Source organism: Podarcis vaucheri (genome assembly GCF_965113315.1).
Source record: "Podarcis vaucheri genome assembly, chromosome: 5".
Lineage (NCBI taxonomy): Eukaryota > Metazoa > Chordata > Lepidosauria > Squamata > Lacertidae > Podarcis > Podarcis vaucheri.
This window is the reverse complement of record NC_138763.1, coordinates 67,923,663-67,948,469: the sequence shown is the minus strand read 5'-3', so window position 1 is coordinate 67,948,469 and position 24,807 is coordinate 67,923,663. Positions and strand designations below refer to the sequence as shown.

Below are 24,807 nucleotides of genomic sequence, written 5' to 3'. Positions count from 1 at the left end.
TCGACTTCCCTATAAAAAACTTTGTATTCAAACCAGCTGACAAATCCCAACGTCTCCCCGCACTCTGCTGTGTATCAACAACCATTAGTAAAAGTATAAAATATAAATTCACACGCATACACACAAATTATACCTAAACCACTCTTAAAACACACGGCAGTGACAACAAAACAAAGCAGAAAAGCAGCTGACCACTTTGAAACCAAAAGCCTGCTTGGAGCTTAAGCACACATCTAAAAATCGGAAGTGAAGGAAAACAGATTTGCACATATAATAATAATTAGTACAGCCTCTGATTATATGCAAAAGGAAGAAAAAGGTTGCACAGTTTTACAGGAACAGACAGTTTGGAAAAGCAACATAAAAGAAAAAAAGACAATGAACAGAAAAACTGAGCATGGCTATACATCAATTGATAAGTGCTCAAAGTGTTGCTGTAGTTTGCAGTTCTATAAATACTATCTGAGAATAAGTCCCATTGAACTGAGTGGACTTATTTCCAAATAGATATGTATAGGATTCCATGGGACACAAGAAAGTTAACTGATCTCCTAAGTATACTTCAAAAGATATGTGGTTATAAATTAGTGAAAGTCTTAATCAGGCATCCCCAACCCATGATCCCTAGCTTACAGGACCAGTGGTCAGGGATGATGGGAATTGTAGTCCAAAACATCTGGAGGGCCGAAGGTTGGGGATGTCTGGTCTTAATCATATGGAAATAAAACATTATTACTGCTTCTGAGTCTAGGAGTAAAATGATCTATGATCATAAATAAATCTTGTCAATGATAATTTTGATCAACTGATAATTAAAAGCATGACTGTTTGTAACTATAAATGTCATAGATGGAACAAGTAACATATAAAAATAAGTGTTAGTTTCTATTTTTAAAATAATCATAGTAAGGACGCCACAACACATGTTTAATTCAGTAAGCGATGAATCACTTTATATGAGCAACGAGATACTGCTAATACAGTTAAAAACAATGCAACAGAGTACTGGGGGTGATTTAGAGACCCCCAAATATTATAAAATATTACACACTAGTTTTGCCTGTGAGAGATATCTATACCCTCATCATTTCATCATGTGCTATGATTAAATACTTCCAGTGCTAATTAACCATTGGTTTCAAAACTTTAAAACTTCAATACTATGTGGTTACCAGTTTTAGAACAAGTCAGAACCTTAAACCAACTTAAACCATGGTTTAATATTGAGGTTTGTACCAAATGGGAAACTATGGTTAATTGGGGATTTATGACCTCTATTCAGACGTGCCAGGAAAAAAGGAAGGAAGTGGCTGTGGGAGGCCCAAGACTTGTTCCTATCTGGTTATTACACCAAGATATGAGAGTCTGAACCTAGCCTTTGTCATAACAAGAAATGACAGTAATTTTGCTGCCTCAGAAAGTACCACCTTCACTAATCTAATTATATTTTCAACATCTACAATTTAGGGACCTGTTTTGAAGGGTGCAAACAGAAGGACCTAACATGATTTAAAGGTGTGTTGGCTGAATATATCCATAGGACTAAAAATAAATAAATGTATAGCATCTTGATGAAAATTATATTTAAGGATTTTATTTAGGCTGCTCAATAACAGTGTTCTCTGGGCAGCTACCAATATAAAATACAATACCATAAAACAACAAATTGTATCATAAAAAAATTACAGCAGAGATAACAATAAAACCAGTTTTACAGCATGACTGAAAATACACAGCCTATAAACAGACTAAGACCAGAAATTATCTAAAGTTGTGGGAGAATAAAAACAAAACAAAACAACTTCACTTGATATAAAAATGACCATAAACATGGCTCTGGGTGCACCTCTCTGAGAAGGGCATTTCACAGCTGGGGTGCCACCATGGAGAAGGCCCTACTGAGAAGCAGATTTCAAGATTGGGATAGATATACCGTATTTTTCGCCCCATAAGACGCACCGGCCCATAAGACGCACCTAGATTTTTTGGGGGGAAATAAAGGGGGAAAAATTATTTTCCCCCCAGGTGCGCTGCGCTACACCAGGAGCTTGGGGCGTGCGGAGCTCAGCGCGCCCCAAGCTTCTGCATGCCGGCAAGGTCTCCGCTAGCGTGGGAGAGCCTGGCGCCTCTCCCAGGGCTAGCGGACCCCTGCGCTAATCCAGAAGCTTGGGGCGAGCTGAGGTCAGCGCGCCCCAAGCTTCTGCGTGCCGGCAAGCAGTCCGCTAGCCCTGGGAGAGCCGCGGGGCTCTCCCAGGGCTAGCGGATCGCTGCGCTACACCAGGAGCTTGGGGCGTGCTGAGCTCAGCGCGCCCCAAGCTTCTAGGTGCGCGCAAGCAGTCCGCTGCCGCCCCAAGCCTCGCGCACCCGGTGGGACCTCCTGCCGGCTGCGCGAGGCTTGCAGACACTCGCCCGAAGCAGGGGGAGCCCTCCCGAGGTCTCCCCGTGCTTCAGGCGACAGGCTGCCGCCCCAAGCCTCGCGCACCCGGTGGGACCTCCTGCCGGGTGCGCGAGGCTTGCAGACACTCGCCCGAAGCAGGGGGAGCCCTCCCTAGGGCTCCCCGTGCTTCGGACGACAGGCTGCCGCCCCAAGCCTCGCGCACCCGGTGGGACCTCCTGCTGGGTGCGCGAGGCTTGCAGACACTCGCCCGAAGCAGGGGGAGCCCTCCCTAGGGCTCCCCGTGCTTCGGGACAGGCTGCTGCCCCAAGCCTCGCGCACCCGGCGGGACCTCCTGCCGGGTGCGCGAGGCTTGCAGACACTCGCCCGAAGCAGGGGGAGCCCTCCCTAGGGCTCCCCGTGCTTCGGGCGACAGGCTGCCGCCCCAAGCCTCGCGCACCCGGTGGGACCTCCTGCCGGGTGCGCGAGGCTTGCAGACACTCGCCCGAAGCAGGGGGAGCCCTCCCTAGGGCTCCCCGTGCTTCGGGACAGGCTGCCGCCCCAAGCCTCGCACACCCGGCGGGACCTCCTGCCGGGTGCGCGAGGCTTGCAGACACTCGCCCGAAGCACGGGGAGCCCTCCCTAGGGCTCCCCGTGCTTCGAGCGACAGGCTGCCGCCCCAAGCCTCGCGCACCCGGTGGGACCTCCTGCCGGGCGCGCGAGGCTTGCAGGCATTCGCCCCATAAGACGCACCCCGATTTCCCCTTCATTTTTGGAGGGGGAAAAGTGCGTCTTATGGGGCGAAAAATACGGTATGTGAAGCTATCTTTCATGAATCAAGGTCCTAAGTCATTAATTGTTTTTAAATGGGAAAATTACCATCAGACTGACTTATCCAAGAAATGATAGAATTATATTTGGGAAGCAAGTCTCAGAGAAATTTAACCTGCGGCAATAAAATTTAAAAAATGGATTTATTTTTCAATAGTATTACAAACCAGGAAGAAAATAAAAATGCATTGCATTGTGTGATATAGCTCACAGGAGACCAAAAAGAAAGAACAAATCTAACTTCTTACATATATGGCTGAGCTGTAAATTATGAAGTATGTTTGGAAATAAGCAATCTTTCCATAATCTCTTTGCACCTTTAAAACCAGGTCCCCAACTTGAAGATACTGATAAAAATACATAAATAATAAAACTAATAGGTTGTGACATTTTATGCCACATGCAGTTCTCACACGCAAGACGTATAAAAAAGAGAAACAGTAGGGCACATATTAGAAGCACAAAACAATTTGAGCAAAAAAAAAAAAAAACTTCGGAAAAGGAGTTTTAAATATCTGTTTGAAGAATGTGTTAGAAAAATCTAAAAACAAAACAAAACAACTTCACTTGATATAAAAATGACCATAAACATGGCTCCGGGTGCACCTCCCTGAGAAGGGCATTCCACAGCTGGGGTGCCACCATGGAGAAGGCCCTACTGAGAAGAAATCTAATTTTGACAATTTTATAAAATTACAACAATTATATTCCTGTGTTTCAAACAGGAAAAGACATTATAGTACAGTGGTACCTTGGTTTACGAACTTAATCCATTCCGGATGTCTGTTCTTAAACCAAAGCGTTCTTAAACCAAGGTGTTCTTTCCCATAGCAGTGGGGTACTCAATTTACAAATGGAACACACTTGACGGGAAGCGGAACATGTTCTGCTTCCAAAGCAAAGTTCACAAACCAAAACACCTACTTCCGGGTTTGCAGAGTTCTTAATTCAAGTTGTTCATAAACTAAGCTGTTTTTAAACCAAGGTACCACTGTACAAGCTTTCAGAGAAAAATAGGTTTTTCTTTTAAATAAATAAATAATATTTTAGGGAATTGCAAAAACATGCACAGATCCCAGGTAAAAGAGATACAATTGTAACCCCAAGTTTCAATCCTAAAGCCCATTCAACACAAAGGGCATTGACTTCAGATAAACGGTTATAGGACTACAATTGTTAATTATGCTAACATGTACAACAGAAATATTGAGTGATAATAACCACCCTGCAACTTTCTGCCATTTGCTCTGGGATTCTACCTAAGTTTGTAAAATGTTTCTCTCACCCATATATTACTACCATTTCACTCTCTCGCAACTTTTCCCAAGGATGGAAATTTGGGCATAGAAGATTTGATATAAATTTGGGAGTGGGGGGTGCGGTTGAATAACAGAAGAACAATCATAGAAGCGATTCTCCGATTGTTCATTTCTGATGCTTGATGTGAAAACAAGATGAAATTAAAGCACAGCTTTATTTTATGTTGTGGAAAGACTTCCTTCCTTCCTGTTGTGTTTTATGAGACAGCATTTGCTGAAGAGAACGGCGCTGTGGAAATGAAAGCTTGCATGCATGAGCAGCTGAGGTGGTTCGGAGGAATTGGTTTATAATGCTAAATAATGGAATAATTTTCCTAGCAATGTCCTTGGTAAGCACACAGAGCGTGGCACGCTAGCATTAATTATACAGTCCATTTTCATCTCAGATTGCCTGAGTTTAGCATGAATTGGTGAATCTTATTCATTTGGAAGGAAGTTCTTCAAGGCATCAGATAAAGCTCTCTGATGGCGAAAAGGTCTTCTGAGGGCCCTATCTCCTGGCATTGCGTAACAAGATGTTCATTCTTTTTCCATGTTGAAAAAATAATAATAATCCGGTAGAGTAAATACTGGCTGCATGCAAGATGGATGGAAAAATTCCACAACTTTATATTCAAATTAAAAATTCAACAGATGGGAGGCATATACATCCCCTAATATGGTTAGTATGGCTTCTGACAAGTACCGCGGTCGTCAGCATTGATCACTGTGTAACCAACCAATTTCCCCCCTCTCTAAAGACAGCTCACTTTCTTCTATCGTGCCACTGCACTTCTACCCAATTTCAAATATTTATAAAGCATCCCTTCGTTAAAGAGCGACAAGTTCAGAGGACTCGGAGAGCGGCTACGTTGTCGCAATTCCCCTCCGTCTCAAGGCACCAGAAGAGAATTGCCCAGATTGTCTCCACATGTGCCCTGATTCGGCTCAAGATGAACTGACCCAAGCTGCAGCCACACACATTATATAACTGCAATAGCCAGTGCTTATTCTTAATAACTGCTAAGAACGGCACACAGATACACGCTGCAGGAACTCTGCCTGAATAATCCCCCTGCCTTTACTGTTCTACGATGCACGAGAAGCCAGGACAAACAACACTGAATTTCCACATCCGAAAGTATGCTCAGGGCACCTCCGGGTTAGTGCACCAAGGACGAACAGAGCAGGTTCACGGGCTGTCACAGCAAGCTGTTTTGGTCATCTTGTATTGAATGTTTGTGGGTATGGAGAAGCAATCAGTTCAGGGCTCATCCATACTTCCTGTTTAATGCAAACAGTAGGCGTCCTGTGCCTCCATTAATTCTCCCTCATCCATATGAGGTTTCCCACCAAATCACTGCCTTCCCACACGTACCCCCTCTGGATTTTTTCATACTAAGGATACTCTGAAAAATAGAGCATATGAGAAAGTAGGAGAGGGTACAAGCTTACTATTCACATTAAACAACACTATAGATGAGCTTTGGGTTCCTTGAACTGGGCCCAGATCCTCAGGGTTAATCCTATTTCTCAAGCACCTAATGTTGCACTAATCCCAATCTACTGCACCATTACAACATCTGCAGTCTTTTTATGGCGTTTAGAGTGGTGTGCTGAATTTAGATCTTGGGCCACAGGGGAATGCTCAGATGCTCACTTCACAAAAAGCCCACGTTCCACATAGGCTGATAAAAAGATGACACATTAGATTGAAACCAGTCCACCAAAATGGTTGTGGGAATTGTCCCCAGGAGCTTGATTTCTAGGGGGAATTTTTATTTAGAAAAATGCTGCCAACAACGAAAGCCTGATAAGGAGCAGAATGTAACACAGTAAGAAGCGTCATATCAATGAATTCCAGAATATCAATCACCATGAAGACTTCGAAGACATAAAAGCATACAAATACCACAAAGGAAATTCAGAAATTATTTTCGTAATTTATGGAACACGTGTGCCTTGTCCGAGAATAAAAAGACCAAAACCGAACAGTTTTGATTTGTTACAGTGTCAAAACTGCCAACATCTTTTTCAGATGCCTCTACATCACTCAGAAATTAGAAGGCAAAGTTGTGAATGCAGTAGCTACATGTTACACAAGAACTGTTGCTGTAACAGAGCTTTTGTCTCCCATCCAATAATTAGCTAACTAATTATGGAAAATATGATTGTGTACTTCCATCTAATAATATCCGAGCTGTGTTTCCCTGTCCTTATTGTTGGTTCTAAAATACATAATGCTTTAGACATGGTCTTGTGATGTACACTTACCCCCAAACCACATTCAGCTGTACGTTCTGCCATGGGTGCAGAGGTAGGGAGTGGGGAAAACTGCCCCATCTGGTTTTTTACCTTGGACCTTCAGTGCAGCGGTTACGGACCAGAAAAGAAGGCCATGCACAAACCTGAGCAGGTATTCTAAAGCCCACCCTTGACCCCTTGAAGTACACAGCCTCCAGAGTTCTGCATACCCACCTATCATTTTGGAAACCGTCCTGTCCCCCAGACACTTTTTGCTCGGGTAGACCTTCCCCTCAGGCAGCAAAAATTTTCAGCCTTCCTGGGTTGCTCCAGTCAGCCCAAGGGAAGTGTGGAGGATGCTACAACCCCAGCCAAGTCCATTCTTTGCCTCGTTCACTCCATTACCTTCCCTGTTTGGTTAGTCAGGACCTTTACAGGTGGGACAAAAAGCTATGCGTTTTCCTTAAAGGTCATTTCCCAGTATTTCAACCATCTGTGGGGGGTTCTAAGGAACACAAGTTATCTATTAAATACAAGACTAAAGGCAACCTAAGAAGGCATATCTACTTGTGGATGACATCCAGGAACCTGGGCATAGACTCTCTAGGAACCTTGACATAAAATCATGGTCTTTAACTCTTGGGTCACTGGGGAATTTGGGAAACTTGATTCTACTCAGTCTCCTCTTCTTGCGACAAGTAACAGCACTCCACTTCCTGGTTCCCCCTAACCACCCCCATTTCTCAGTTTCCCCTGTCCTTTCTGTTCTAATGGGAGCCAAACCTCCTCCATTCTATTAGTTTTCACTACTGAATTTTCAGCTTCCATTTCAGCCTACCAAATCTCTAGCATCCCACTCTGCTTCTGTTAAAGCAGGGGTCGGCAAACTTTTCCAGCAAGGGACCAGTCCACGGTCCCTCAGACCTTGTGGGGGTCCAGACTATATTTTGGAAAAACAACAACCCACAAGAATGAATTCCTATGTCCCACAAATAACCCAGAGATGCATTTTAAATAAAAGCACACATTCTACTCATGTAAAAACACCAGGCAGGCCCCACAAATAACCCAGAGATGCATTTTATATAAAAGGACACATTCTACTCATGTAAAAACACGCTGATTCCCGGACCGTTTGCGGGCCGGATTGAGATGGCGATTGGGCCGGATCCAGTCCCTGGGATTTAGGGTTGCTTTAACACATGGGTAGGCAAACTAAGTCTCTCTTTCCCAATCTATCCCTATCACAGAAGCAAAGCAGCAACTGTAAGCCATTAGTCCAGGCATGCTGGTGCTTACGCATACATTCTACTCCCAAGTAACCATTTTATGATCTCTAACCATTTTGGTGGTATTAACCACACAGCCCTTTCCCTCTCCGATACTGTTTTGGTGTTCTGCAACTAAACCCACGCTGATTTAATCCAAATTGAGACTGAGTGGTATGGTGCTAATTCCCCATGGCAACTGACATGCAGAGCAACCTCCTCATGGAGACTCTGGGCCCAAGATCTAAAAATATCATGCCTCTGTAGTAATGTTGCACATGAGTTCATGTGTTTCATGTGATCAGGAACACATGTAGGCTTGGCAGCATGATGTAGTGCTTCCTTGGCAGAAGACTTAAGCTGGAACAAGCAACAAGAAAGAGGAGGACTGGGCCCCAACACCCACTCGAAGAAGCTTTACCATGCTGCAGCCTATCCTTGTTGGATTCGCTGCACACACAATTAATTAATTTATGTACCCACATTGTTGCAAGGACACAGTCAGCAATGAATAAAGACTCAGAACAGTGTGACAACCTCAGTTAAATTCCAGCATAGGCTGCACCAGACAAGCATACCTTTAGTAAACTGAAACTATTAAAGGTCTGCATAATGTTAAGATCTACCACATGCTTTAACCACCTTATTATGCTCTCTGCAGGAAGCAAGTTTGCGGGGGAACTCTTCTTCTTTGCCAATGTAACTGGTAAGTTTGCCAAAATGACAACAAAGGAAAAGCTATTTAAGTGGGCTACCTGTTTAAGTATTAGATGATTCATTAATTATTGTAGGAAAAGGTTTGTTTGTTTGTATCATGCAGATGTTTGATAATTTCTGCTCTTAATTTCAGTCATCCTAAATGTTTCTGGATACTATTATGATTCATAATTTCCCACGACTGTTCCTCCTGTGTTCCATTAAAGTAAGTTAAAATAGACACAGTACATTCATTAGTAACCTTAAATGTTGATTCACTAGATAGGTTTATCTATGTGAATCAATGTTCAGTGTTACTAATCAATTTCATCATATAGTTTAGCACATATAAACTATATAGTACATATATTATGACAGTAATCTTATGTGCTTAAATATGTGATGTTATCTGACAGCCTTTCAGTGTCCCTGTGGAACAGCAATGGCTTGTATGTAAGAAAGACATCCATTCAATGGCAGTTTCTGAACTGTGAGGGCAGGTGAACTTTTAAGAAGGACTGGCAATCTTTACACCTGCAGATGAGAGATGGGGAAATGGTTGAGAGAGATCTCAGAACTAGGAGATAAGGCTACCATACAAAATATGCAAATTAACTGTGGTGAGCTTCTGTGGAATGTCCTATGGGAATAAAGACTCACCCCCACCTGCCTGCTACATTTTGAATGCTACCATTTTATTTCCCTGTTGGATAATATTCTCTCTTCTGTTTAGTTTTAAGCTTTTAAATTAGGTTAGCTTATTTCTACTGCTTCTGTATGGATTTATTTACTTTTTGCATTTATTGACATTATTTCTATCTGTTCTTAATGAATTGTTACATTTATTATTGCTCATTTGGTATGTAATGAGCCGTTTTGAGCATCACTGTAGAAAAGTGGAATGCAAATGAACTGATGATGATAGATCTTAAAACAGACTCTGCTTTCATGTCGCAAGCCAACCGCCTTATTCCCCCCCCCCTCAAAATGAGGGCTCAGTGTTTCCTTTTTTAAAAAAGAAAGAAAACGCATGCAGAGCTGAAAGACCAAACTGGCTTCACATTAGAAGCTGGATTCTGACATTCCCAGGACAATTATGAAGTTGTGCAAATCTCTAGCTGCCTACTAGTCAGCAGAAAATAACTCTATAGAAAAGCAACCTAAACAACAACAAAAAGCTTACTTCTTTTAAAGACATACTTCCTCATATCATGGCAGTATGGAAAATGGCGTGATGATTTCAGAAAGGCAAATGTTATACAGATGTACTGCTACAGAAACTTCACTGGGTTGATAAGGGCTTGGAATAAGCAAATCACCAGTGTTATAAAAGCATGGGAATGTTTATCTTTTGGCTCCATTAGCACCTTTTTATTAAACAATTTTGGCTGAGTGAAGGCCTCTCAAGCTAAGTGTGGGGTGCTGGAACATGACAACAATAAGAAATTATGCCTGCACAGTATCAGACGTGCACAATTTGTGACCCCAAAAGCTGGATTCAGCCTACTAGAAGCTTAATAAATCTCCTGTTTTTACTGCCTGCCTGGGCCTGCAAAAACAGGAGTTAAGGACTTGGCAGGCTACAATACATTTGGGCTACATTTGGTTGTGCAGGCCAGCCTGGCACCTTTTGAAATTCCCACGATGAAGCAAGACATGTTATATAGGCTGTTACACACACACACACACACACACAACTCAAGTTAATTGCATGCAAAAACTGCAAAAAAAAATTAGCAGGGGCAATCAGAATAAGATCTATTATTTGATTAATTTTCTAACATTCCTCAGCTTTTTTTCTTTTCTTTTTTTAATCAAACGAAAGCCTATTGGCTCAACATGTTTCCTCTGTGGCTAAAGGATCATGTATCTATTCTGCCATTTGTATTGATGTAAACCTCCAGAATGTATTTTGTATAGCTAACTATTTAGCTCTATCCCCAGTATATTTTCTTTTATCGCTACAGCTAGTGGCTAATGAAAATAAAGTTTCTATCTATCTACCTACTAAACTCAAGTTAACTGCATGCTTGTTGAGGTATGAAGGAAGTGAGGAATAACCTTACATTGCTGTATATGGAGATTAGCGTTTTTGTGATTGAACTACATGTACAGTACATCCCATCATTTCTCTGAGGAGAAGCAGTGCCCCTCCATTTTCTTCCCCTCATACAACCTGTTTGTGGGCTACACAGTATGTGGCCACCCAGTGAACTTGAAATATAAGGTTTTTTAACATGGGTTTCCTCAGTCCTGGCCTGGCCTAGCCCTCTATTAAGGATACTACCCAGGTTCCCAAGTGAAGCACTTACTTATACAGGAACAAATTCCTAAGGAAGTAGGTGGTATTTTACAGTTTGGGTACAGTTTGGCTCTCACCTAGTAAAAGGTTTTAAGACATATTCCACACATTACTTTCTCTTTCTCTTGTAGTCTGGTCTATTGCATTTGCAAGCATAAATGTTAGAATCTATTATTATCATTATTTAAATAGGGTTGCCATATTTCAAAAATAAAAACCAGGACACCCCAAAGGTGGTTGAGCTTTTCCCCCCAGGAAACCCCCCCAAAATGTTGAGCTTTTTAAAGGAAAACCCCAAAATGCAAAAAAAGTGATTTTTCGATTGACTTGCCTAAGATCCAGGACAAAGCGCCACAGCTAAAAACAAGAAGCGCTTACAGATAAAAACAAGAATTGCTAAAAATATAGAAAAAACAAATCGTTGAAACAATTAAACATCATATACATTTAAAAAAAATACAAATATTTACAATAAAAGCAGCACAGCACCAGTTATGCTTCCTCCCTATCAGGGCGCTCAAAAGTCCTGATTTTCTTCCCCCAGCTACACCCCCACCCCCACCCCAGTTTGTGACAACATGGTTTTCACAGAAAGCAGATGGTATGCTAGATATCAGCTTTCCATGCTTCTGTTTTAATACAGCTTACAGCAGTCTTGCGCTTCTCTCAAGCTAACTCTTGATGAACAGGCAGGGATGAAAAGGAAGCTCACGTGTGTGACACCGTATCCGGCTGAAAGGGGACAGTCACACAAACATTCTTTTTTTCCTTTGGAGTCCTATGTTTGGGGCACTTGCTAAGTTCCAAGGACTGTGTACAGTGGTACCTCGGGTTAAGTACTTAATTTGTTCTGGAGGTCCGTTCTTAACCTGAAACTATTCTTAACCTGAAGCACCACTTTAGCTAATGGGGCCTCCCACTGCCGCCATGCCGCCACCACAAGATTTCTGTTCTCATCCTGAAGCAAAGTTCTTAATCTGAAGCACTATTTCTGGGTTAGCGGAGTCTGTAACCTGAAGCATATGTAACCTGAAGTACCACTGTACTAATGCAGGTGGTGGATGGCTGATGGAGGACCCTGGATGCAAGACAGGGAAATGTCAGTCTCCCAGGGTGAGATGTTAGAAGGAAAAAACAGGGGTGCCAGGTGAGAGCTGGGAGGGGCTATTTGTGGGTAATAGGGGCTGAAAACCCTTTAGGAGACGACTCCATATTTTACTTGTTCTGTTTGTATTTTTTTGTAGCTGTTATTGTATTGTGAAAAACGTGAATAAAAATATTGTTTAAAACAAAAAAATACAAACGGAAAAAAACTGTCGAATGGAGGGAATGCATGCATGCATACAACCCCAAGTAGTCAATATAATCACTTCACACATCTGAAGTGTTGGTGGTATGGTACTATCATCTTTCAGCTAACACTATTATCAGGGAACTCTGATAGCAGTGTTAGCTGAAAGAGGGTATACACGGATAGGAGACAGCCTTGCCCAGCCAGCATAGCCAATGCGAGTTGCAGTCCCAAACATCTTGATCAGAAAAAAGATGATCCACTCTGCAGCATCCTTATATAGCCGGCTGGGACAACTGCAAGCTGCAGAGTGAAACAGAAGACACTTGCTTATTCCTCTTGATTAGCCAGCCTCAGCCTCTGCCCTTTTCCTCAGTGAAGACGACAGCTTGACTGCTCTACTTCACCCTCAACCATACATTAAAATGGAAAGGGAAAATAATTGACTGAAGATTCTACAAGTAACTGACTGTGCTATGGAACAATTGTGTTGTGTAACGGTATGGAACAAAGCCATGGGGAATTGCTCTAAAAGGCATCAGAGAACAAATGTGAATTATCATGCCCATTGGCATTTTCATTAATGCAAAGCGAGCGAGCAATGGAAACTTCACCAAGGAGAGTTCTAGATTTTTTTTTGCTTTAGCATCCGAAATTCTCCAGTCCAAATAACATTGTTCAAATAAGGCATGAGGTGGGTCTCTTCTGTTTCCAAAACTTGGAATATTTTGACACGGATTTGGATGGAAGATGAGGAGAGGGGGGAAAAGAGGGAAGAAGCCTTGAAAATGGAAAGGTAGAGCTTTATGGAACGAAGACACAAAGACATTTATTCATTCACTCACTCACTGACAGTATAACACAGACATCTGCCAGTATACAAAAAGGCTTTGAGTTGTCAAAGAAGGCCCATTGAAATGAATGGCTATAATTAACTTTGGTCTGTTAATTTCAATGAGTCTGCTCTGAATAAAAGTATATTTAAACAACTCAGGACCTCAATAACTTAAGGACCACCTCCTTCCATGTGAACCTACCCAGACCCTGAGATCATCTTCTGAGGCCCTTCTTTGTGCACCTCAGGGTGGCAACACGAGAACGGGCCTCTTCTGCAGTGGCTCCCTGTTGGGGAATGCTCTCCCCAGAGAAGTTCGCCTAATGCCTTCATTATACACCTTTAGGCACAAGGTAAAAATGATCCTCTTTAACTAGGCCTTTGGTTGACTGACATTCAATGCCCTTTTAAAATGTATTTTTCCCCGAGGGTGTTATTGGGTTGTTCTTGTTTTTATTTTGATTCTGTATTCTGTGTTTTTATATTGTGATTTTATCCTGTGAACTGTCCTGAGACCTGCGGGTATAGGGCGGTATAATACTACTACTACTACAACTACTACTAATAATAATTAATGACAAACCTTTATTGCTTTGCAGTTCGCCTCTTACTGAATTTTAACAGAACATGCCAACCAAACCCCCCCAAAAGGTACCGAGGGCTAAAAAAAGTGTTATTTTAATGGGAAACTTTGGGGAAAGAGGAGCCAGGCAAGGATGCGAGCTTAAATTTAGGGACTGCCCATGGAACCCAATGAATGCCCCAACCCTAAAATTAAGGAATGGACCCACCTTGTGATTACTTCTGTTGGGACACCCTTGCACTCCCAGTTCAGGAAAGCCTTTATGTTACTACAGGGGAATGTTGGGGTGGGGGTTTATTTATTGAAATTGAAAATAATTCCTACTCTCCTGAAATCCATCTGAAAATCTGTAAAAAGCCCTGTTAGTGCTTGTTTACACACAATTTTGCAGTTGTAAGCATGTTAAGTGGTGACCTGCATGTGGGAATGAGCTGCCAAGGATCTAACACCATATTTTAATCACCAGGCATCCCCTCAACCTCAATGCTGTGCTGGAGCTGTAAGTCATCAAGGGCGAGTCTGGACACCCTTCATCATGTGTAGTGGCTGACAGTGCAATCCTATACACAATGTTGCTAGCCTGGTCATCCCTGATCAGTTTGGCTTGGGCTGATGGGAGTTGCAGTCTAACAACATCTGGGGAGCCTCACACTGGCTACCCTTGCTTTACACACTTACCTGGGAGTAAATCTCATTGAACTCAGAGGCTGTTACTTCCAAGCATCCATGCTTTGGATTGCACTGTTAATGTGATGGATAATTAAAATCCCACTTCCCTACACATGTGTGGATGAGGAACTTCCTATTATTTATTACATTCCCCCTTCAAATTTTAAATAAACCTTATGAAGTCAGCACAAATGTTTTAATTGCAGAAAACATTGATTTGGAGGCCGAAGTTGAGCTTGAAATAATAGCTGGCGTTTATTCACAGCTAAACCGAACCTATCTTCTGATTTTTAAAGGCATTTTGATCTAGCCATTTCAAAGGCCATTAAAATGCTGCCATCCACTGCCTCTTTAAAATACTGCAGCTTAGAAGAGGATTGCCTCATCCCCTGCAAGACTAGTTCCAGTGCAACATGCGAAACACTTCCAGGTTCATTAAATGGTAACCCTTCAAGTGCCAAACATTTCTCCCGCCCGATAAATCCAATGCAAGGAAGTGCTAGACTTGAAACATGTCAAAACATTGGTTCTTTTGAAGCTTAACTCTGGCAGTTAAGTGTCACAGTGGGGATTCAGTTTGATAAACTTATGCTGCTCCTGGTTTTTAAGTTTTAGCTTGCAGGCTTTTTGCATTCTGAAACTGAATGTTTAGGAATTTGTGTTTCCGAAATCTCCCCCCTCCCATTCCGTGGAAAGTGGCAATAGCCATTGACTGACAGCAATTTTTTTTTTTGTTTTTAAATCACCGACTCATTTTGAGAAAAAACATCTTAATAATTAAAATATTTGCACATGTAGGGTGAAATTACTAAAGGTAAATGTCAAGTAAAAATAATCTTAAACATATAAATAAGGGAGTAGCTTTTGTCTTCCCATTAAAGGAGTCTATTCATTTGAATGTGTTCGAACTGATCAGGATAAATATTAGGCTGCAGGATTCTGTGTCCTGTGAAATAGTCTTCAATTGCAGAATCACATCCACAAGAGGAAAGTCATTAAAGCAACAATGAGAAACAAAAATAAAATTAACATAGATGAGTAATGTGGATATGCCAATGGCTCAGTTCTAAGCGACAGAAGCAACCACAGAAATCACTACACATCTCTCAGTATTTCCAGTTATCACACTGAAATATACTCAGAGTCGCAAAGTGATTTCATGCTCCTTATTCAGCTCATAGTGGTGAGGAGGAATGAATGCAAGTCCCCTCAAAGTATCTGCTTTACAGTGGTGCCCCGCAAGACGAATGCCTGGCAAGACGAAAAACTCACTAGACGAAAGGGTTTTGCGGTTTTTGAGCTGCTTCGCAAGACGAATTTCCCTATGGGCTTGCTTCGCATGATGAAAACGTCTTGCGTTTTTTGCAAGTTTGTTTCCTTTTTCTTAACACCATTAATACAGTTGTGACTTGACTTCGAGGAGCAACTCATAGAACGCGGTGTGGTAGCCTTTTTTGAGTTTTTTGGTGATTTTTGAAGCTTTTCCAAAACTTTTCCGACACCGTGCTTCACAAGACGAAAAATTCGCTAGACGAAAAAACTCGCGGAACGAATTAATTTCGTCTTGCGAGGCACCACTGTATATACATTATTTACACAATGGGCTGCACATGATTGGCTAATTCTGGAATTCTACTGTAAGCCAATCAGGTTGTGGATTCACTTCTATCTGGAGCATGATTGGGTGGTTCTTGCCAATCAATCATACTGCTGCCTTGTTCTAGGACCAATCAGACTGCTGCATTCTGAATCCTATTGTTCTAGGACCAATCAGACTGCTGCATTTTGGATCCTATTGTTCTAGGACCAATCAGACTGCTGCATTTTGGATCCTATTCAACTCAGTACACTATCATTTCCTTTGTTATGAGGCCTGGTAAACAGATAAGATAAACCAAATTATGCACTGCCCCCAAGATTAGGTCCAGACCCCATTCAGAGCTTCATGCCTCAGCATGCCTCAATCGGAAGGGTTTTGAAGGCTGTTTAACTCAGTTTTAGGGTCCAAGGCAAAGTCTCTTTGGTGGTGGGGAGGTTTCATCCTCCATCCTTCAATTTGCTGTTGGGAAATAAACAATAATCTATATTTTTTTTTTTCATTTTGAAAAGTGGATGGAATTTGCATGCCCAGCATCCCTCAAGAGAGGATTAAAACTGCTAAAGCACAAGCAAACAGGTCCAAGAATCTTTCTACTGGGCATGTTGAAATTCTGATTTTTGATTATTATTTTTTAAAGGAAAAACCTTACAATTTCCCCTGCAACTGTGGCTAGAACTAGGTGAGAATGCTTAGTAACTCCTATACCTTGCTTTCTATGGGCTGGGATGTTTTCTTTGTTTATTTTTCTATCACCTGAGATGTCCCTTTCCGTACCTGTAGTCTGAAGTAGCACAGTCCAGGCACCTTAATGCCAATTATGCCTTCAGTTGTCCTAGATGTAATGGACAAAGTAATTATGGATTTATTTAGAGAATTTGTATGCCACACTTTAAAAACAAAAGCAATGCACCTCTCCGGATGGCTTGCAATAAAGACAACTGAAATACAAAACCATTCCAAGGTGGAATCTGCATCAAAACGAAACACTTCGGCAGAACAGGCAAAACCTGACCCAAATGAGCTTACAGCACATGCCAGAATGCACAACAAATACAAAGATCTTTGCCCGGTGCAGAAACGGCATCAAAGACTGTGCCAGCGGAGCCTCCCTAGGGATATTATTCCATAGATTCCCTTTTCAATCGTGGCATCTCATCTCTCCAATTGCCACATGCCTAACATCAAATGGCTGGGGCAGAGGGGGGCATGGAGGCATGTCTCCGATAACGTCTGCAAAGTTCAGATATACGTTTCCATATATATTACACTACATAAAAACGCATATAAATTACATTAATAACTGACCATTGTGGTCTTCACAACGCCAGTATGAACTGACAGCCAGCCAGCATGGAAGCCCTGGCTGGAAATCCTGTCAGCCATGACACTCGCTGGAAGACCTTGAGCCATTTTCAGCCTCACCTACCTTGCAGAGGTGTTTTTTTTTGAGGATATAATGGGGGGTTGGGGAGACAACCACGTATACTTCTTTAAGCTCCTTGTGAGAAGCAAACGATGTAAATATAGCAAGCTAGCAAACAAGTATATAAAACAAAACTAAACGAGGAACCTTACTGTTCACAATGTCTCCCTGAAGCTGAAGAATCTGTGGGACAGGCATGGTGAGAATAACTATGTCAAACTGGTCCGTGGAGCCTGTACTGACGCAGACCTCCCACTTCTCATCTCTGAGGCAAATTTGTGTGACGTGGTGGTTATAGAAGACATCAGCACCTGCTTCGAAAGAAAGAGAGAACCTAAGAGATATCTGAACCAATTAACAAACAAACATCACCCACGCTTTGGTTACATCAAGGCTGATGCTACACGCTTTACTCACAGATGCCTTTGAAGGCTGTCCAGCAACTTCATCCTCTGTAAGAACACAGCTGTGCAGGTTTTGATTGGACACAGTTTGGCAGAACATGCGACTCCACTTCTTTCCCATCTTCATTGGCGCCTGGTCTGTCTCAAGTCCCACATAAACCTGCTTGTGCAGTAGATCAGAGCAGCCTTTTCCAAATTTGTGCCCTCCAGATGCTTTGGACAACAACTTCCATCAGTCCCAGTCCCTGCTGCAGCTGACAGGAGTTGTAGTCTAAAACTACAGCACCAGGTTGGCAAGGGCTGCCCCAGGGAGGCCCTCCTCTGGGTTTTTCGGCTATCTTAGATGAGGTGGGCTGTGACAGTGGAGAGGGGAAGGTTCTCACTTTGGGAATTCTCTCAGCGCCTTCCTATGCATATCTACTGAGACGCAAGTCCCGTTCAACAGGACTTTCTCCTGAATAGAGGACAGTGCCTGAAATATTTTACACACTTCCCTATGATTAAGAGCTGTTGAACCCAACAAGGCTTACCTCTGAGTAGACACATATGTTGCAAATGCCTTTTCGGTGACAAAGACCTTTACATTTTCTAAGGTCTTTAAGTGGTATTTTATGTAGCTGTTCATTGTTCTCTTTCATTTATAACTGTTGTTTTTAAATTGTATTGATTAGTTTGTATCTTTGTTTTTGTCACATTGAAGCAACTCCACTGCAACTAATGGACCTTCTTTTCACATGGTTTTCCTCTAGCAGCTGAAAATAATCCAGCTAAATATGCCATAGGTTCTTGGCTTTAATCTCACCTTAAATCACAATGGACCTGTTCTTCTCTGCTCCGTGAAGAGACAGAAAGAAAAAACAATCTGCAAATATTCTTTTCTCTCCCAGCACCTTCCTGGCTGGACCTCACTTGCTAGCCTGTCCTTCTGTCTGCCCTGCCACACCAGCTAATACAAGTGATATATTAACTTTCTGGTTTTCTACTCTGACATGAACTACTGTACACAGAGGGTGGACTATGAGAGTCAAAGTGTAAGTCTGGGACACTGAAACAAGCAATGGTAGAGTAGGGTAGGTATGTAAGAGAACAGAAAGAATTTGGGGCTCTGTTTTTTCCAACTGGATGGAACCCAACTTGAAGAGGTTCAACAGCTTTTTCTTTGGTTTTCATTAGTTAATCTCAGGCCTGTGGTAAGGAAAGCAGCTATCCTCCAAGAAACAAATCTGTCTTCATAACTGACACCTGTTTGGTTAAGAGAGCCAGCCAGCTCTTGCTCACCTGCTTGGAGTGGCAGTCAGGAAGGCAAAGTAGCACATCCCTGATGGCTTTTAGAATGGGCTGCAAGACCTTCCTTATGCAAACGGCAATGGGGAGGTGAGGTCACTTTGGCTGGATATTTAACTGCTGCAGCAGATGTTTTACTTGTCTGCAATCTACTTTTATTAACAGTGGATGCTGCAGTTTTAATTATGAGTGAAGAACCTACCAGCTTTTCCGGAGCCGTTTTATCATCATAACCAGGTTGGAAGCCCAAATGAAAAAGGCCAGAAACTGCTTTTCCACCATGCACACAATACTTTGCTGAACTGAGCATAGGATGCAGAGAGAGATAAATCTTTTAACTAAGTTAAGTACAATAACGCATAGACAGGCCAAATCCAGTAGCTCTATTTCTGTTCCACCATCCTTTAGTATATGTGTGGGTGTGGAGAAAGAGAAGCATGAATTTATAGTAACAAATAAAAATAGACTATAGGGTTTATCCATAGTAAGATGTCACCTGCCAAATGTGATTTCATAAACACATCAAGAATGCAATTCTATACACAATGGCCTGAAAGCAAATTGCATTGTTCTCAATGGAGCTTGCTTTCTATTAAACATGTGTAGGATTGCACCGAAAGATTCACTTTTAAATGTGGGGCATGCTTCCACAATAATATATTTAGGATCATTGTTTCAAGGTCTGTACCTGACTCCTTTAAATAGTGCTTCACAATTGATGAAATTCCCTCTGGTGTTACAAAATTCTCCGCCCCTTCCTTCATCTGCATTCCTTCTACGGGGGCAGTCAATGGCCGCAGCACTCCGTGAGTCAGCAGATCTTCATAGAAGCTGAAAACAAGCAAAACAAAAGCATAAACACATCAATGTCAAATTGTCTATAGCTACTGTATTAACTATGTCCCCAAAAGGATGCTTCTGTTTGAAATACCCAACTTAAAGTTGAGTGATCAAATCCACAACCATTAAAATCAAAAGGAAAAATATCCACATGCGCAGCAATGGCCTTTGCATTCACCAGAAAGCTATTGCTACTTAAGATGAATTACCAAGAACCGATTTCACAGCCCTAATTTTAAGATCTGATTGACCGGTTTATGTGTGCTTGTGTGTGTGTATGAAGCTAACCTGCTGCCCTTAAGATGTATGTAAGACAGTTGTCAGCCTATGGGAAGCCATAGGTTCCCATAGGTTGGGAATAACAGCACTCTCCCTATTTGCGATCCAAGCAACTGGCATTCAGAGGCATATTTCTTCAACAGTGGAGGTAAAACCCCAACTACCAAACCCCAGTCAGCACTGCCAGTGATCAAGGATGCTAGGACTTCAAGAACATCTGGTACAAGGCCACTTTGGCCACTCCCAATGCTTGACAATACATCAGGCCTGAGGAATATCCCTCTGGATATGCACAGAATGCAGGCATGGATACAGGAATCAGCTGCCCAAAAAAGGCCTAAAAGTTCACGAATGCTGCCTGCTGAAACCTCAGAAGGCAAAGGTCTGTTAGGGCCAGTATCCTCCTGCAACTAGTAAAACCAGGTCAAATGATGCAACATATCTGAAACTGCAGTAGAAATGATTAAAGTAAGAAGAAAAAAATAAGCAAACTGCAAAATATGTTTATTTTAGTCAGGTCTTTATTCTCTTCTGTGATGAATTAATTGCTACACACCCAGTTTAAAGGGAATGCAATGTGGTCTTAATTTGGATGACTACATTATTGGGTACTCCTATTGTTATTGTTCTATTATAAAATCTTGAGCACTGCCTTGGGAGGGCAATTGTACCCTGGGAGAGATTTTTATAACCCACTGAGTGAGTGAGTAAGTAAATAATAAATAAAAATAAAAATTGTCCTGATTACACAAGTCACAGATTCTGGCTTTCCTTGATGAAAGGATCTGGATTAAATTTATTTCATTCTAGCACAGACTCTTTTCAGCCCAGTTCAAATAACATATTCCTACGTTCCATGGGAAGGAAACAGCAGGTGTAAGGGGACTGCACAGCTCACCCAATGCATCAGTGGTGGGCCATATGTGCTATCCAGATGTTGTTGAACCTCAGTTCACATCAGGCAGTATGGCCAATGGTCAGGAATGATGGGAGTTGGGAGTCCAGGCCACATTTCCCCACCCTTGCCTTATGTTCTGGTTGGGAAAAACAAGCCCTCCTGCCCCGCCTCTCAAGATAAAGCAGCAATCTTCAGCTGGAAGCAGGTGTCAATGTGCCCAACTCCCTCTCTCTTCCTAGTGAAAGATGACTATACAGTTGCTCATCATCACACCTATCAAGCTTACCAAGAATGGAAGCTACTCAAATTCTTGTTGAAGCTACCCACGTTCTTACCACACTGTCGTGTCCGAAGGAAAACACAAGGATAAACAACGTGACATGGGAGAACATGAAAAGGAAATGATGCATGCCTCAGGCCATAAAGACTTTGCTATGTTTCCACAAAATAGTCCTGCCAACAGAGATTCAGCAGGTGCCTTCTCTTTCAACTTCAAAAAACATGCTGAAAACCTCCGTATTCTGTCAGGTTTATGCAGGCAACTAAGAAGGCATATTTCTGTAACAGTTAGCTGATCTATGATTTTGAATGTTTGTATTTTTTTTAATGGTATGGTTTTGTGAACGTGAAGAGTTCACTAGTGTGAGATGTAGTAGTGGCTAGCCCTGGTTACATGTCTGGCAGCAGCTACTACCCACTACGTACAGAGAAACAGAACAAATAGGGCCCAAACCTGTCAATTACATCAGAGATCCGTGTTCAAAGCTACAAATGGCACTTTCTTTTTAAAAAGCAAGTGATTTAGATCAGGGTTGTGCCGTATGTAAAGGGAAATACCTGTCTAGGGCCTCCCTTGCCATGTGCTGGGTTGCTTTGAGCCACCATTTTAAGTTTCCCACAATACCTTGAAGCACTTGATATAGCATTGTTCGAGGCCAGTAAAATGGTCGCCAACAGGCACCGATTGGCAGAGCAGCATCACGAGGTAAGCCTACCAGATGCATGGAGGACAATTTGCCGAGGACTGCTTCAATCCTGTAGTCAGTCGTAAGGAGAACAGTCCTCTTCCAACAAATACTACTTGTGAGCTTCCATAGGCACTGGATCAATGCAGACATGCCAACTGATCAGGCAAAAATAGGCTGCCAAACTCTTAAACCTTTCACAGAACTTTGATGTCAAGAAATTAACAGGTGAAGCTTTTCAAAGAATGGAGATAGGTAGGGCTGCTAGCTAAAACTGTTTGCTACTCACACTAAAGGCATAGGTGCATTAGCTGGTTGAGAACTTGGCAACTTTACACTACCTGCTCTTTGAAACAGAAGACTAAACTTGATGGAGGGAAAATCTCAACTTTCACAGTATCCTTATGTTAACAAAGATTTGCAACTGCTCTTTCATATACTAAGAATGTGCAAAAGACCTACATGAGCCACTTAGGATGCTTCAACACAGTCATTCAGACACCAATGCTTCACAAATGATGAAACACAACTGTAGCTTACAAGTGTGTACAAAATTAAAGCAACCTCTTATTTTTTTAAAAAACAAAACAAAAAGTGAAACAGGAAAAAGCTGAGCATGAACAGAGAAAATGCCAACTGAGATTCCATCTCAAGAGTTCCAGTAAGATCTAATTAGCAAAATTAAGGTACTTTCATTAGCAATGTCACTTTCCTTCTTAAAAGTCACTTTACCAAATTCCCTTTAATCTTCCATTCATTGGTGCTCAGCGGTAGATTGCAATGTAATCAATAACCACGGGTTGCTGTAACAGTATTGGCAGGTCTTACCCTTGACATATGAACCCCCCCACCCCACCCCAAAGAGAAACCCAGCCCGTTGTCATTCATTTCCCCCGCTCACCCTTGATGCTTTTTGGCATATTCGGGCATCCGAGTGACGTACTGGGCTCCTAGATCTGCCGTGCATTTCGGATCCTGAGTGCTGCGGCTTGTAGCCATTCTTCCCCCTTAAAAATCACGTGCGTGGAGACAAGAAGTTTTTTAAAGCACAGCCGCGCGTATCCAATCAGCTTCCTCCGTGGGGCAAAATAAGCCAGTGGCGCCTAGTAACTGGGAAGCGGCAGGGGTATGGTCAAGTCATTCCGAGCAGGGGGCGATGGTTTGTTGCCTAGCGCTTAATTAAGAGCTCAATCCCAGATAAGTGCATCTATAGGATTGCTGCCTAAAGCTGTCTGCCTAGGAATCCGGTTCCAAGTTATAAAGACCCAACAACCCCAGATTCGTCGGGAATGGGATTTTTCATCGTGTATATCGGGGGAGAACAGACTTCAGGGTTCTTGTGTTTTCCCTCCACCCCAAATCCACTAGATGCAGCTAGGTGCAAAGGACACGCACTCACTGATTGATTGATTGATTGATTGATTGACTGACAGACTCTACAAACCTATACATATACCTAAGCGATGTAGAGTGTTAAAACACAACAACAGCCCTTCCACACAAAAATCGAGTCCGGTTAACTCGAGTTTTCTGCGGTCTAATTTGGAAAGCGCGTGCGTCATTTTATTAAAACAACGGTGAGTCAGAAATCATTGACGCTCCCCTGGCAAATCAGCCGCAGATCTATTAGTTCTACCTTTATCCAAGCTTGAGTATAATGCACGCTGCCTCGGAAATAAGCCCTGCATGGGAGGACGTATTTTGAAGCCGTGTGTGCTATGCTTAACGCATTTACCGCCGGGACTCGCTCAACTTTTTATTTTATTTTTAGTTTAGGACAGCGCTGCCCTGTGCAAAATTACCTGCAAGTCCCAAGGAACACGGCGGGACTTGCCTCTGAGTAAAGGTGCAAAGGATTAGGGCGGACACTTTGCAGCGTGCTCATGTGGAGAAGCGGAACTTGGGCGCGTTTATTCCGGGCACCTCTCCTGCCAGCCTTCCCAGATCCCGCAGCCTGCCCGCCCGGTTTATTTTTATTTTTTTAATTCTTTTACCCGACAGGATCTACTACGGCCGAAGACGAGAGAGACCCACCTGCGCCGCGCGCCTTGTCCCACAGCACGATGCGCAGGAGGCGCTGCGGCAGCTCCCTGCGCAAAAGCGCAGCGCACAGGCTGCCCGTCAGCCCCGCGCCCACAATCAGAACCCGCGCCATGGCAGGACCGGCCGGCGGATGGATGGGGGTGGGATCCTCTCCCTCTTCCTGGGTTGCTTGTGCAACTGGGAGGCGGAGCCGACTCGCTGCGGGCCGCCGGCAGAGGGAGATCGCGCCGCTTCCTCGAGAAGGCAGCCGCGGCTTGGTAGCTTGTTCCCCGGTCCTGGTGCCACTGCGAGTGCGGAGGTTCCTCAGAGCCGGCCTTGTCGGTGGAGGAGGCAGGAAAAGGACCCGAATTTCTCCAAGTTGGGAAGCGTGCATAGGAACCCTGTTTTGTGCAAAAACACACCCCGCTCCCTGTTCAGTTGGATTGCGCACCAGAACCAAATTACATACTTAATTACCGGCGCAGGGCCTGCCCAAGACATTTTGGCACCTGGGGTAAACCACAAAAGAGTGTCCCACTCCCCACAGGGGCAGAAGGAGGGGAGTGAAGATCAAAATCAGGAAGAAGCAGGGGAATGAAAATTTACATGAGGATCTGCTGCCGCTGTGCATCCTGCCGCCTGAGGGTCCCCTTGTCTCCCCTTGCCTCATGGGTGGGGGTCCTGGGCACAGTGGCGTAGCG

The 24,807-nt window shown here is 43.0% G+C and overlaps 1 protein-coding gene across 3 annotated transcripts in view; it reads right to left on the bottom strand.

The window, feature by feature from the left end:
• The window catches only part of RNLS (renalase, FAD dependent amine oxidase), a 110,895-nt gene extending 86,619 nt beyond the window's left edge, over positions 1–24,276 (bottom strand). The window contains exons 1-4 of one of the 3 annotated variants that reach the window (XM_082222122.1): positions 24,119–24,276; positions 22,986–23,091; positions 19,791–19,933; positions 17,567–17,728 (exon numbers count right to left, since the gene is read on the bottom strand). In XM_082222122.1, the coding sequence (XP_082078248.1) occupies positions 17,567–17,728; positions 19,791–19,933; positions 22,986–23,091; positions 24,119–24,239 (532 nt within the window). In that variant the 5' untranslated portion in view covers positions 24,240–24,276. The remainder of the gene's footprint in view (positions 1–17,566; positions 17,729–19,790; positions 19,934–22,985; positions 23,092–24,118) is intronic. The other 2 variants (XM_082222120.1, XM_082222121.1) reach the window with 2 other exon arrangements.
• Positions 24,277–24,807: the final 531 nt, after the last annotated feature.